Consider the following 13,705-nt stretch of genomic DNA (forward strand, 5'->3'; position numbering starts at 1 on the left):
ACGATGGAATCCAGCAGTAAGCGAACCACTACTCTTCATCACCATCCTCCTCTTCACCATCATCATCTGTGAAGCACAAGGCTCTTTAGCTTTAGGGAAATAAAAGAAGGGAAGGAAAGACGGACGCTCTGTAAATACCATAAAAGACCCGCGGCGGATAGTGGCGAGTACGCCATAAAAACATTACGGGAAGGTTCTAAATCTTACCTCCAACCCGGTACATGTTCGCTGCCATGACTGCCCCGGGTCCCTGGCTTCCTCTCCAGGTAGAGGGGTGGCTCTCTTCTCTCTCGCGCTGCCGGAGCTGTGTTAGCACTGCCGCCGCTGTGTGTTGGAAAATGGTGGATTGATCAATACGAAACAGACTAGCTGAGGGACCTTAAAGAGACAGTACACTATTTTTTTTTCTAAACCCGAAGTTCGGCTGCAGGTTTTGGTAAAAAGTAGTGTAGCAAATTAATTATTTAATTACTAGTTTAATGTTGTAACTGTTTTGCTACTAGCATTTTCAAAATACAGCTACGCCACAGGCTTTGTTGTAGTCCCACAAGTGACGTCACTGACTCATACAAAATCAACGGTTATCCTATTTACTTAGTTACTTAGCTAGTTAACGTTACCTGAACTTTGTAACTCATGTAACATAAGTATCATCAGCTAGATTAAATGGTAAACGGAGGAAAAATCTTTATTTTCGTGTGGAAATGGAAACGGTTTTATAAAACGGACATGTTTAAATACAGAAACTGGCGCAAATATTAAGGAACCTATGAAAGATGTTTAAGGTTGAGTAGGCCTAGTGTGATTACCCTGGTTCAAACAGTAAAATATCACTATTATTTAAGGCGAAACCTTTGAAGAGTTTGCTAAGCCCCAGAAATTATAGATATATATAAAAAAAAGGAATAAAGAATACCTGGAACTTGGTGTACCAGAAAATTAAGCACCCTTGTCCCTACCTGAAACCAAATGTTGTGTGATCCCAAATCCTTTAGCTCAGTGGAATCAAGTGAGGTCCATGAACCACCACATGACTATCTGTAATGTAATAAAGAATAAAAATGTTTTACAGATAGTATGTGATAGGCATACCTGGCCTAATTGTTAGGGTGGCACACTTTTGTTTTTATGTTTATGTAGTTGGTATTACATTTATGTAGCCCTAAGCTGTTTCATGGTATTTTTATATTTCATAGTATTTGTTTTAGGTTGTCTAGATAAGATTGAATGTGTGATATTCATGTCAACGTGGTACGATTACTCCGCAATTGAAATCTTCTCATGATGAGAGTCTTTAAATTTACTCAGGGATCAGGTCAAATCAAATTATGTTGTTAATTTTGCGTATTTTCCTGTTTAATTGTTTCCTTTTTTTCCACATGCAACAGTGTGGTATAATGAATCAAGCTGGAAAAACTGTTTGCATACTGCAATGCAGGTTTATTCATTAAAACAGTGTTCTATATAGCTCATATTCACACATATTTTAGCTCATACTTTATAACTGTAAAACAAAAAGTTACACAACATTATGTACACAGTGTGCAATGAGGGCAGCACAGTTATTGATCATATGATATTATGGGATACACAGGACTCTAGCATCATCACAGGTAGGTATAAGACTATCAAGCCTACTACAACCATCTATTTAGGTAAATGTAGGGAGGGATGTGCATGCATGTAGGTAAATAGAAAGTAGACAGTTTTTTTTTTTTGGCATAATTTGCCATTGAAAAATGGGATGTTTTGGACTGCAAACACCAGCAGTACTGTTCTCCTGGTCAACACCCACCACATACACATATATTTTTCTTGGTATATTGCAATATATCATAATCAAAACAAATATTGCTTCTAAAAAAACACAAGAGTAGCGGAATGTGTCTAATAAGTGAAATACGGTATGACAGAGAGAATATATTGTATAGTCTTTTGCAGATAGTTGTTTGATTAGCTTGGTTTTCATTGTGGATACAAGCGTAGAGCCTCAGTGCTGGAGGAATGCTGTGGTGAAGGCTACATCTGATCTATACCATATGGAAGCCTCAATTACTGTTTCCTAACACAGGGGACTACAGTCTGCAGTCACGTGACCGCCATAAGCCAATCGTGTGTACTTACAGTACGCACTCCTGCTCAAGTGTGCAGTCTCAATGTTGGAACTGTGCCGCATTGGAGGGATCCTGTATTGTGTCTCTGGGTTTCTTTTATGAAAAGGAACGAGAGCAAATAAAGTGAATTTGAGAATGTTTTTTAATGCCAATGTTTAACAGTGGGAACAAAACTAACTCTGCTGTGTATAAGACATGAGAGAGCATTATGAGCCAATGGATATTTTTGCATATTATATATTTATTGCCCATTTACACTATGCTGCTCACTACTATGTGCAACATACATGCATTTCTGCACAAAACACACATCCATTATCTGACTGAATATTACTGCATTTACAACATTGCTCCCTGTATTGCACTTTATTTTACATGCTTACCCTACTAATTGACTTTTCTTTGGAGCAATAAAAATGTATTGCAGTATATCACAGCATATCCCTGCACAGTGTGTGTGTGTGTGTGTGTGTGTGTGTGTGTGTGTGTGTGTGTGTGTGTGTGTGTGTGTGTGTGTGATATATATCATACAGCGATTGACATAAGTGAGCTGTCTTCTCAGCTGTTGTAATTTTCTCCTATAAACTGAGAAAACAGTGCCAATACCTAATATGGTCTTAATTAAAGGAAAATAGGTGGTCAACAATGAAGCCTTGTGTTTGGGAACTGTGACTACTTTCATTAGCAGTGTTTGTTTACTTGGCTGCTTGCTGCTGTGCAGATGTTCTTTTTGAATCCACTTGCTCCTCTGCCAGATGTTTCTGCAGTCAGGAAGACAGGCAGGCGAGTGCAGGCAGAACAGTATTCAGTGCAGAGCGCTGCAGGTGTTCTCCCTGATGAATCTCAGTCTGTGGAGATGGATTGGCTCGAGACACAGAGCCTCTGCAGAAACTCCCCTCGGTTTGGTTGCAGTCTCAGAGTATGACCTCTGATGGCCCTACCTTTCTTTTATCTCTCGTCCTCTTTCTGTCCTCCACTCCTCCAAGTTACAGATAAATGCACAGGAGGGACAAAGACACAGAGGAAATCAATTAGGCCTGTTTCCTGGCAGAAACTATTCCATATCTTTGATTGTGGTTGGTTCTCTCACTGTGGGTTGTGCTTGGATCCAGAGACACTATGAGAGGCACAGCAATAAAGGGACTATTAGAGCACTCTCTCCTCTACACCTAATTGTGCATAGGTGTATTTCTGTATTAACAGTGGAAAAACCGGATTACTTATCATTGTTATCATTGTTATTGTGGAACAATACCGGTGACAGTGTTCCCAACACCCCACAGAGTCAGACTCATGCTGTAGATATAATGTATAGTGACTGAACAACAAAAAACATTACTTATGCTCTTAGCGACAGTATACCAACAGCAATTTAAAGAGATGCCACATTCTCAAATCTATACACACAACTTCTCATCTGCACCTTCAAACTGAAAAGGCATCACCACCACATTGCAATTTAAAGAAAATACTCATAAAAGGTAAAGTCTATCATGTCACACACGTATAATTTTTTATTGTCTGACTTGATTCTATACAAGTCCTGAACGTGACAGTTCTCTGTTGCAGACTTCATTAGTGACTAGCCATGTTTTTGACTGCTCTGAAAGCTTTGGCAGGAGGCAGTGCCGACTCTTTTAATTAGGAATCTCTGCTGTAGGGGATCTGTCAGACAGATTTCACAGCTAAAAATATCAGTAGCTGAATAAATACAGTGCTTCACAAAGAATCTTGGAAATGACATACAGCTTGTATTTATCAATATCAAACTACAGGGGGAGCTATTGTCTTGCATTTTACAAAATGGGCAGTTAAGACAAAGGTGTAGCTGCTTCAGGGGCATGTATAGTTGGATCCACTTCTATCCATAATCTATAGTTCATTTGAAACATACAGTTAAGCTCCAAGACCAGTAAGAAACCATCAAAATGTCTTAGCACCGATGACTCACTGGGAAAACAAGATGCTCCAAGTTGCACTTACCTAATTCCACCAGCAGGGATCATCACTCACACAGCCTTTTCTATTAGCCTTTTTTTTTTAATTTATTTATTTTTATTGAGCACATAACAAGTATAGCCACAAGTGCATAGCTTTTTTTTCTTCTTTTTTTTCTATTGTCCTCCCGAACAAAGCAGTGATGTAGTGGGAGGGGGAAGGAATCCCTAAAGAGGAAATGACACTTCAGTGAATTATCATACATTCTGGGACAATCCCAGTGAGTAGCATCTGGGCTGACATAAAAATGTTGCATGTAGGATAACATCAATTAAACTATGTCATCATTATTGTCTCTCTGCTAGCGCTAGAAAGCTGATTTGCTGTGTAGGTTGCTTTTAGAGGTAATCTGTTACTGCAGACATGGCTTGGCTGGAAACACTCAACCATACTTTGAAGGCCTCACAAGAAACCTTGGCCCTAATCCAAAGGGATTAACCATATTGCACTTGTGTGGGTTATTGATACTGTGACCTTCACAGAATGAAAGCGGAATAATTGTCACACTGAGAAGAAAGACTGTGTCAGATATGGATGCAGACAGTTAAATATGTGGCACCCAAAAAGAGGCCCCTTCGTAGGTCCCTGGCCCAACCTTGCAAGGGAATCCCATCGCCAAGTGTCCACCCTTTCACCACAGGATAAGGTGCCAAAATGCCAGGAGCTGCCAGACGAGAGCAACACATTTTTTGTGAAACAGCTGATGAACCGCCAAACGTGTCTCCATCTTCAGAGAGAGGAGAGGCACTGGCAGTTGGTGAGAGGACTGTACCATGTGGGGAAAACTCACAACACTCAGACATGAAAAAGGAATCACTGGAATGGCAAATGGCATCATAAAGTCACGTCTTGAATTTCTTTCCAGCAAGAATGTTTGTAATTTTATTGGTGAGCTGCACCAGCTGATGTCAGGACGCTTAAAGATTCAGCAACTTGTGATACATATCTTTTATGTCTGACCCCCAAAAATACACACATGCATAACATGCACGTATACATTTATACATCCAATTGAACACAACATATTAGATAACTGAATGATCAATACTGTAGACAGAGGTGCTACCGCTTTAAATAACTAATAATTCAAGATGCAACTATAGGTCCTTCAATGTGTTATCATTGTAAACAATAATACACAAATAATGAAATGCTTTATGGCCTTCATGTGACATACAGCAGACAGGAAAAGCCAGCTGCATATGCCGTTAAAGTCAAAGACTAAACCCACTAAAGAGGGCTCCCCTGTGATGTATCACTGGGGTTTTTACATCATGTGTGAGTTTGAGTGCTGCCAACCAAACACCAAAAGCTGCTGCTTTTATTCTGGTGTGCTAGATATTTCACCTTGTTAGGCTCCTGGTTTAGATGGAAACCTGATCTATATTATGATGTGACACACCTCCAGGCAGTTATATTGGACTAACTGTGTACACTTTTTGTTTACAACTCTACTGTAGTTGTCATGTCAGTTTGAACAATACTGGATGGACATGTAATTGCTTTGTAATTTGCTTGTAGGCTGTTTAACCAGAGTATGGGCTTTTGTTTTTTGAGACATTTTATTTCACTATATTAGATTATTGGGATCTAATTAGGACTAATGCTTAAATTAGATTTATCGTTAGCTCACTAAGAAGTCTAAGAGCAACTCTCTAACAGTAAGATAATTCTTTCTTTGTCCTGCCTTGTCCTGCCAAGTTGTTAAATATTAGTAATTTCTACACACATGCTTTTCTTTAGTGGACCCCATGACAGCCCAGAGGTAATTATGGTTGATTGATGTGAAACACAGATGATGTGCTTGGTGTACCCTTATGACACCAAGAAGCCTTATGCTCCATGCTATGATGCCAGTAGGGATAGAGAGGTGTTTTCAACCTTTTAATCCTGCAGAGAATAGGGAAGGTACAAATCAAGGTTTGTCTCTTAAGGCCTCTATAAGCACCTAAAACAGGACGGGATCTGGAAGAGTGTGCTTTGTTTTCCATTGCAGCACCACCCATGTTCAGATGGTCTAATTATACACCACAAGAGCTCAACTCAGAGTGAACAGCATGTTTCTTTACATCAACTGGAACAAAATTCTTAATGTACTGAATGTGACCAGTTAATTTTACTGCGTAGGGCAGCTACGTGTGTAATGTCCTTGCTCATGTGGAAGAAACAGACAAGCTTTGTTTAATTCTGAGGTAGGCCTAAAGAAAAAGTTTCCAGTACTGAATTTTTTTATTATAAAATTTGGGAGAGAGAGAGAGAGAGAGAGAGAGAGAGAGAGAGAGAGCCGAACAGGCAAGACCTTGTCACAGTGAGTGATATTGTTTGTGGACAGACACAGCAAGGGAGTGCCTGTCAGATGTGAAAGAGAAGGCGGTTTCCCTTGGGGATTTCCAGTATCATTTTTAAATACTTTTGACTTCAACTGTTGTTATGACTTTGAATTTTGGAAAACAACATTATCCCAAAACGTTGTCATTACCAAGAATGACTATTCTTTAAAAACTACCAGAAAATATGTAAGAAGTTGGTGCAAAAACAATTATGTTCTATGAGTTGGTGCCATTTTCTTTTGGCCAAATGCTACTGTAACAAATTTTGAGACTACTTCATGTGCATCTCTTGCAGAAAACTTTATTTAATTTAATTAAAAAAACATTTTGAAAAAAATACGCCTATTCCCTTTCTTGCCGATAGATGAGAAGAATGATACTACTCTCATGTCTGTATGCTAAATATGAAGCAGACAATTGTGCTAGCTAACTTAGTAAGTTAGCATAACTGGAAGCAAGAAAGACAGCTAGCATGGCTCAGTCCAAAGCTAAAAATGCCAGCATGATTAAAGCTCACTAATTAACACATTATGTCTTGTTTTTACAAAAATCTAAATGTATAAAAGACGAGTTGTGTGTTTTTTGGTTTGTTTTTTACCTTGGACAGAACCAAGCTAGCTGCTTTCTGTCTTTATGCTAATCTAAGATAATTGTCTGCTAACTATAGCTTCACATTTAGCGTACAGACATGAAAGTGGCATCAATATTTTCATCTAACTCTCCGCAAGGAAGCGATTAGGTGTCTAAAATGTCAAACTGTTCCTGTAATGTTTGTGTCAAACTCTCACACTTTAAAGGTCTACTTCCGAACTACATGATTGATACAGCCGACCAGTTGTCAGTACTGCTGATTGATGCTTGATGAGTGAAGCTCACACAGCACATTTAACACTGATACATCTGCAGAGTAAGACGGAGTTTTCCGGACGTATTGATCATTAATGAGTTTCCCTTCAACAACATGCTGCCCCACAAACAGAAACGCCTTAATTAGTCAGACCTTTGACTGACTGCCCAGGGGTCTTTAGTGTGATTACACAAAGTGCAGAAATGTAGAAAAGAAAAACACATGTTACATATTGGTTTAAACAGCTTAATAATACTGGTTCAGTTGCCTTCAAATCACCTCCAAGAAGGTATTTGATGTGTTAATTATCCTCCTAAAGATAATATTTTAATTAAAAACTCATGAAGACATGCAGGTTGTCTGTGTTCAAAGTCTAACTCCCATGTGCTTTACGCTACTTGAGAGATTCCCTCAGAAATGATAGGGAGCTCTGTGAGAGGGAGGATCACAGGACTTGTAGATAGAGACATCAAAACCTCCAAAATCTTCTGCCAGCTGCCCTCTACCACACCCTCCCTCAACACGCCTCGGCGCCACAGCAGAGCACATATGCCCCCAAACCCTCGCTTCGCTTCATGTTGTAAACAAACAACAGAAAATGAAATGACAGATTTATTGAACATATACAGATTGCACAGGCTAAAAATAGGCTTTTAGATTAGACAAGGGAGCAGTGAAAAGTGCATACTGTGGAACCTCGACCAACAGTGACCAGTGAAGACGTCTGCTAAGTAAAACAATACACCCACATCACTAAAAATGGCATTCAGTGGAATCTATACCCCTCACAGTCCAAGTTGAAGTAACATACTTCAAAATGTACTGTCCATGGCTAAAGAAAACACAAGAGGACTCTCCCATCTGCACTTAGAAATACTGTAATGGAGCCACAAACAGACTGTTGTTTTGTCCGTAAAAAGCCAGCCCAGGGTTGGGTCAGTCCCAGAGTAGACCTGAGGAGGGACTTTAACAAACAGGAGCACCCATTTAGTCAGATAGCAGCTGCTGTCAAACATCACGGTAAATCATTTCAAAACAGCCTCAAAAGTGTTATTCATTATGAATAGTCTCCAACTGGTGTGGGTGCAGGACAACCGTAAGAACCTTTTATTCAATAAATTATTTTGAGATTTTCCAGCCAACCATAAAGTCCTAATCAAGGCTGCATGGTTAAATGGGCAACTGCCACAGACTCAACGAAGCGCCAAGTCACAAGTTTACTGGAAGTCAATCAGTTTTGGTAATTTAAATAATTAAAAATAAGTTAGGGGATCTGCACCACTAAAGTACGATTTTAAGACCTCTATATTGTGTGCATATTCTTAAATAAAACTGTATTTAATCAAATTACCGCAAACTAACACAAAGAAATGCCTGTGTAAGCACAGAGGTCATTTTGTAATAAATTGGTAGTGTTTACATACAGTACATGTAGTATACCTTATGTTATCGGTGCCATCTAACACCTGAATTCCTACTTTATGAAGATCTTCCACGGAAACATTGCAATTAAATACGGTAAAAGTGACCACCAATGGGCAGGACTGCTGGTTTATGTTTGATTAATCATAAAAATGTGAGAGAATTACACGTTTATTTTCATAGTTGTGAGGCTTACACTGATTATATATTATATTATGTGTGTAACTTCTGTTTACTTGTTTGTATCAAGGCTCAACAAGAGGCGAGCATCCTTAAAAGAGACAAGATCCATCACATTTTGAGACCCGGAGAAAGAGAGCAGATAAAACAGGTCCTGTTGTCCTCGTGGCCTTATCGTAAAAGATAGAGTATCTGCTGTCTATCAAAACCTCACAAAATATAGCCTATCATCTGCTGAGACTGTTTAATCTTACCCCTGTCTCCTAGCAGAGCTAAACATAGGCTACTGTTTCTAAAATAATCGCCACTCTAGAGTGTGTGCTATGGGAACATTTCAATAATTAATTCAGGCTCTTTTTTCTCTCTCTTACTCAAAGACACTCACATGCTCGCCCAGCTAGACCACGTGTCGTCTATACAAACAGTGTGTTCTTACATTTAAGGAAATACCACAGCTGTCTGAGGTCTTTCAAATGATGTGCTTGTCCACTTTTAAATAGAGGCCTCAGAACCCCTCAATCTGACCAAAATCATCTGGTTGCCTCTCTCCAGCACTTGTGCCCGCTGGCTGAAAGAAGCAGCCTGCTGTGGTGTTGGGCTGGGCTCAGGCTGGCCGTTCTGTGGGCTCCTTCAGAGCAAACGACATGTCACGTGGCCCATATGAATTATGCCTGCTTTTACATCTGTGGAGCATGGATGTGTGAGTTTATGTGTTAGAGGAATGAACAGGAAGGAAAAAGGAAGGAACTAAAAGATTGTCACTGTCTGGGGTTAAGGCAGCTTTGGCACCTGTTTGGCCTTGGGGCACAGGGCTTATATAATGTGTGTTGGCGTATGTGGGGTTTAGGACAGGTGTGCAGCTGGAATTCATAAGCCTGGTGGGCAAAGGGTCGCGCACTAATTAGGCTATGTTGACACTTGGCGTCTTTTTTTAAGCTGCCAGCGTCTGTTTTACATTATAATCCTATGGAGTAAACCTTGTTTTCAAAAACGTCGTGAGATAAAACAACATCAATAATATCTGATGTGATAGGATGTCGAATTCCTTCTGACCCGATTGTTTTGTTGCTTAATGACGACTCTTAATTACATCTGCTTGGGATACAGAAGAAAATTTGGCTAGCCGGCTCGACCGCAACCAAGAAAATGATAGCTCAACGGTGGCTCCCCCCCACTCGCTTTGTATAAAACAGTGGTTGGCGTATTTTCCAGACATAGTTATGCTTGAGCTCTCTACAGCAAGGATTAACAAAGCCAAATCATCGACCACTGACCTATGGAAAAACACAGCAGCACAAATATCAGACCTAATGACCTCAGCGCCACAAGAACTAGAGGAGAGTGACTAGGCAAGGTGTGATTTCCGTTCGTTTATTTGTTTTGTTTTCCTTGAGACCGCAGAGGGTGGGGGTGGGAGAGGGTTTTTGGTCTTGTTCAATCTGTGTTTATGATCTGTATGAAAAAAAAAGAAAAAAACAATAAAAAATTGATCATAAAAAAACTTTTTTTCAGTTCAACTTTTCTGAGAAAAAAAAAGCCCTACGTCAAGCACATTTTTTTGACTTTTTTTTTTACCTGTTGTTTTCATAACAACAAGAAAAAATGGAGTCTGAGCACAGCGAATTATATGATATGACCAGGTGCTCCCTGTAAAGGGAACTCGCTTTGTTTTATATAACATCTCGGCTGCTTTTTAGAACCATAACACTGACAGCTTTTTTTAACTTCTCAAAAAAGACACCAAGTGTGAACATAGCCTTTAAACACGGCAAGGGCTCAGAGTTTGTTTCCCACTGGTATCATGCATGCAAGAGATGTAAAGACTTATTAAAGGCCCTGAAAAGCATTTTTCTTTTCAATGAACTACTTACTATGTGATGGGTTCCAGATATAATCACACAATTTTTTGACAAATTTGAAAATACCTATTTTTTTGGTTTTCTCTTTGCCCTTCCCACCAGTTTGAAAGGGGTGAGGCTCAGTTGGAAAACATGATGTCATGTATTTGAACATATCGATAATCAGAATTTTGATTAACATTTGGATGAAAATGTGATGATGGCATGAGTTTTTGAGTGTTAATTTCAACCTTAACTTATATTTTTTTCTAATTTAATATTTACTGTCATAAAGATCTAATTCAGATTTGAAATCAACTTTTTCAGGGGCTTTAAACTGCACTGTTTAAGGTCGTATAATATATAATTTTTCAAAGAGCATCTCAAAGAAAGATCACCATATTTCTGGGTGGTCGTCATTAGTGTAATTAAGTAGGTTTAGGTCGGATACATTAACTTTTTTGATTGCATTTTAAAATGTGTAAATCTGGTTTCATGTGGATTTTTAGTACTGCATTCAACTGCCTCTGAAATGGCAAGATAATTATGCAATTTTAAGAAAATCTTATGGATATTCCATATATGTTAGCTTTAAACTAACACTTTTTCCCTTGTAAGGCAATATGTAAAGAGGTACCCCCGTGATTTAGTACATGTTTTTAAAAGTTGATGCAGCAGAGGTTGAGATATGCTGACTTTTAGTCCCACTCCCTAGTAAAGGTCAAGCTCTGAAAGCACTAAATCCTATAAAATCCCAATTTTGCATCTTAAAAGCATCTTTAGTTAGACTCTCCCTGCCTTGTAAATGCCCACAACATTCAAGCTGCACACCCCCAGTTCTTAATGCAAGCTTTCTGCTATAAATTCTCTAAATTCTCAAGCTGGATTGAGATACCCTGATGGTATTATCAGGATTAGTTTCTCAGACTTTAGAAAACTCCTCCAGAGCCATAGAAGACTTTGTACAACTGTTTTTACAGACTGAGTTGTTCTCCTCATAACTAGTAAACTGATCTTCATGTGTGAAATTGGCAGAGTGCAACACTTCCATTGTAAGTCTACAAAAGTATGAACATGCTTTAAAGCCCCTAGGACCACCTCACCCTTCTCTCCCCCCCACTTCTCTGTCTATTCCTGTCTTTCCTTAGTGGAGCTGGATGCTCGATCTGCTCTTGACAAACAACGAGGGTCTGAACCAAGCACCAAATCAGAAACAAGTTAAAAGTAAAAACTAGTGGCCTAGATACGTCCACTTCAGTCTCACCGGGATTACCCACTCTCCTCAGAAGCATCACATCACAAGCCTGTCAGAAGCATCTGTTCCCTCACCTATCATTAATTTTAACTCCATATATTTCCAACCTTGAAAATTATTGAAATTGAGCTTTTAAACTTGTATTTTAAGGGAAGGTTTGCTGATATGCCTTTTCAGCCTCACATACATTTTTATATTACAGATAATGTGAATAATATACCCTTCCTTTCATCTTTATCGCATTGGTTCAGTGAGCCGAGGACTTCAGAGAACAGAGTCCTCTCACTTTCAATCTCCTCGTTGTCTCTGTGTTGCTCTGTAGTATATTTGACCTCCTCCTCTCCACTCTCCACTCTCCTCTCTCCAATTGTGCACCGCAGGCCTGCCCACAGCTGAACTGGCAACAAACCTGCAACCACAGCAAACAAGTGGAGGTGAACGGTAATGAACTCATGTCCTCTATGAAACACACACCGTGAGCGGTGAGGCAGGAAGACTCTCTACTCCAACAGTACGCTGGGTAGGAAATACTGTGAAACATCTCCTCGGGCACTGCTGCTGATCAGGATGAACCAAAAGTTGCCCAGTGTACAGTTTTGCTGCCTTTAAGAGACCGTTGAGTCTCAAGCTGACTGGTTTTTTTTTTTTAACAGTTAGCTCAGAGATAAGGAGGAACCGGTTACAGGCATGCTGATGGGTGCTAATCAGCTGGGACACAGATGTGGGAAATATCAGAGTGTCTGTTCCTGAACCGGGACCTGCACTGTGTCACTCTGTAGACAGACCAGACAGCACCCATGTGTGAAAGAGATGACCTCAGTCACTCTGAAGAGGCCCAAGTGGAAAGAGGCAGACAAACTGCTGTATGACCTGATAATGTCTTTAAATTAGTGGCCATAAGTGAATGCAACGACTTGTCATTCTGGGTTGTGAGAAATTCAGAAGCTGTTTTTCAGCTCCGCCTGTCTCCCTCAGTAGACCCAATTTGTCACGAAGCCAGCAGCCTATTTAAGGGAAAGCTGATCCACCCGAGCCACGTTTCAGTGTCTTCCTAACAAATTCCTACGAGTCACTCACTCTGAAAGAGAGCATTGTGATTCAACCAAACACTACCCCTACCCTCTTGTGGAAAAGAGGGCAAAAAGGAAGTGGGAGTGCATGTGTCCCCGGTGGACTGCCCCACCACTTGTTCAAAAAGCTTTCCCGCCTGGCCTGGGCTGGCCATGACCAGAGCCATGACTAGACCACAGGCTGGCCCATAGAGAGAGAAATGCTGCCTTCAAGTGCTGCTCGTAAAACGTACAACTTGAAATACAGCTATGGAGATTCTGAAGGCCGGAGTTAGTATGCTTGAAACAAACTAGGTTGTACGATATGTTAAGCAACTACATCTAAATGTTAAGTGTTTAAAGCTTCTCCAAATTACCACAGGCATAAAGACGGGCTAGACGCAATGGATCATACAAAAAGGTATATAGGCACACACTTTTGGACAGACTCTCCTTAATAATGTTGAGCTGACAGAAAAAGTGTTGGATTAGGCCCCCCAATTCTGACTTTCTGGGGAGCGTGGGAGTTTCAAGCTATTCAATGAGCTACAAGCACTTAATTTGAGGCATAGGCTACTGGAACCTTAAATTGTAGCTAATTTGAGCCCTTTAGACATGTTGAAATAAAAACAAACTAGACCCTGTGGTTGTTTTTTCATGGCACAAGCAAAG

General features: G+C 40.0%; 1 protein-coding gene across 1 annotated transcript in view; it reads right to left on the reverse strand.

Annotated features, from left to right (window-relative positions):
* Window positions 1-349, reverse strand: part of mta1 (metastasis associated 1) — a 47,837-nt gene extending 47,488 nt beyond the window's left edge. The window contains exon 1 of the mRNA XM_078277451.1: window positions 208-349. Within this exon, the coding sequence (XP_078133577.1) occupies window positions 208-235 (28 nt within the window). The 5' untranslated portion in view covers window positions 236-349. The remainder of the gene's footprint in view (window positions 1-207) is intronic.
* Window positions 350-13,705: the final 13,356 nt, after the last annotated feature.

The sequence above is a fragment of the Sander vitreus genome, chromosome 20 (genome assembly GCF_031162955.1).
Source record: "Sander vitreus isolate 19-12246 chromosome 20, sanVit1, whole genome shotgun sequence".
NCBI lineage: Eukaryota > Metazoa > Chordata > Actinopteri > Perciformes > Percidae > Sander > Sander vitreus.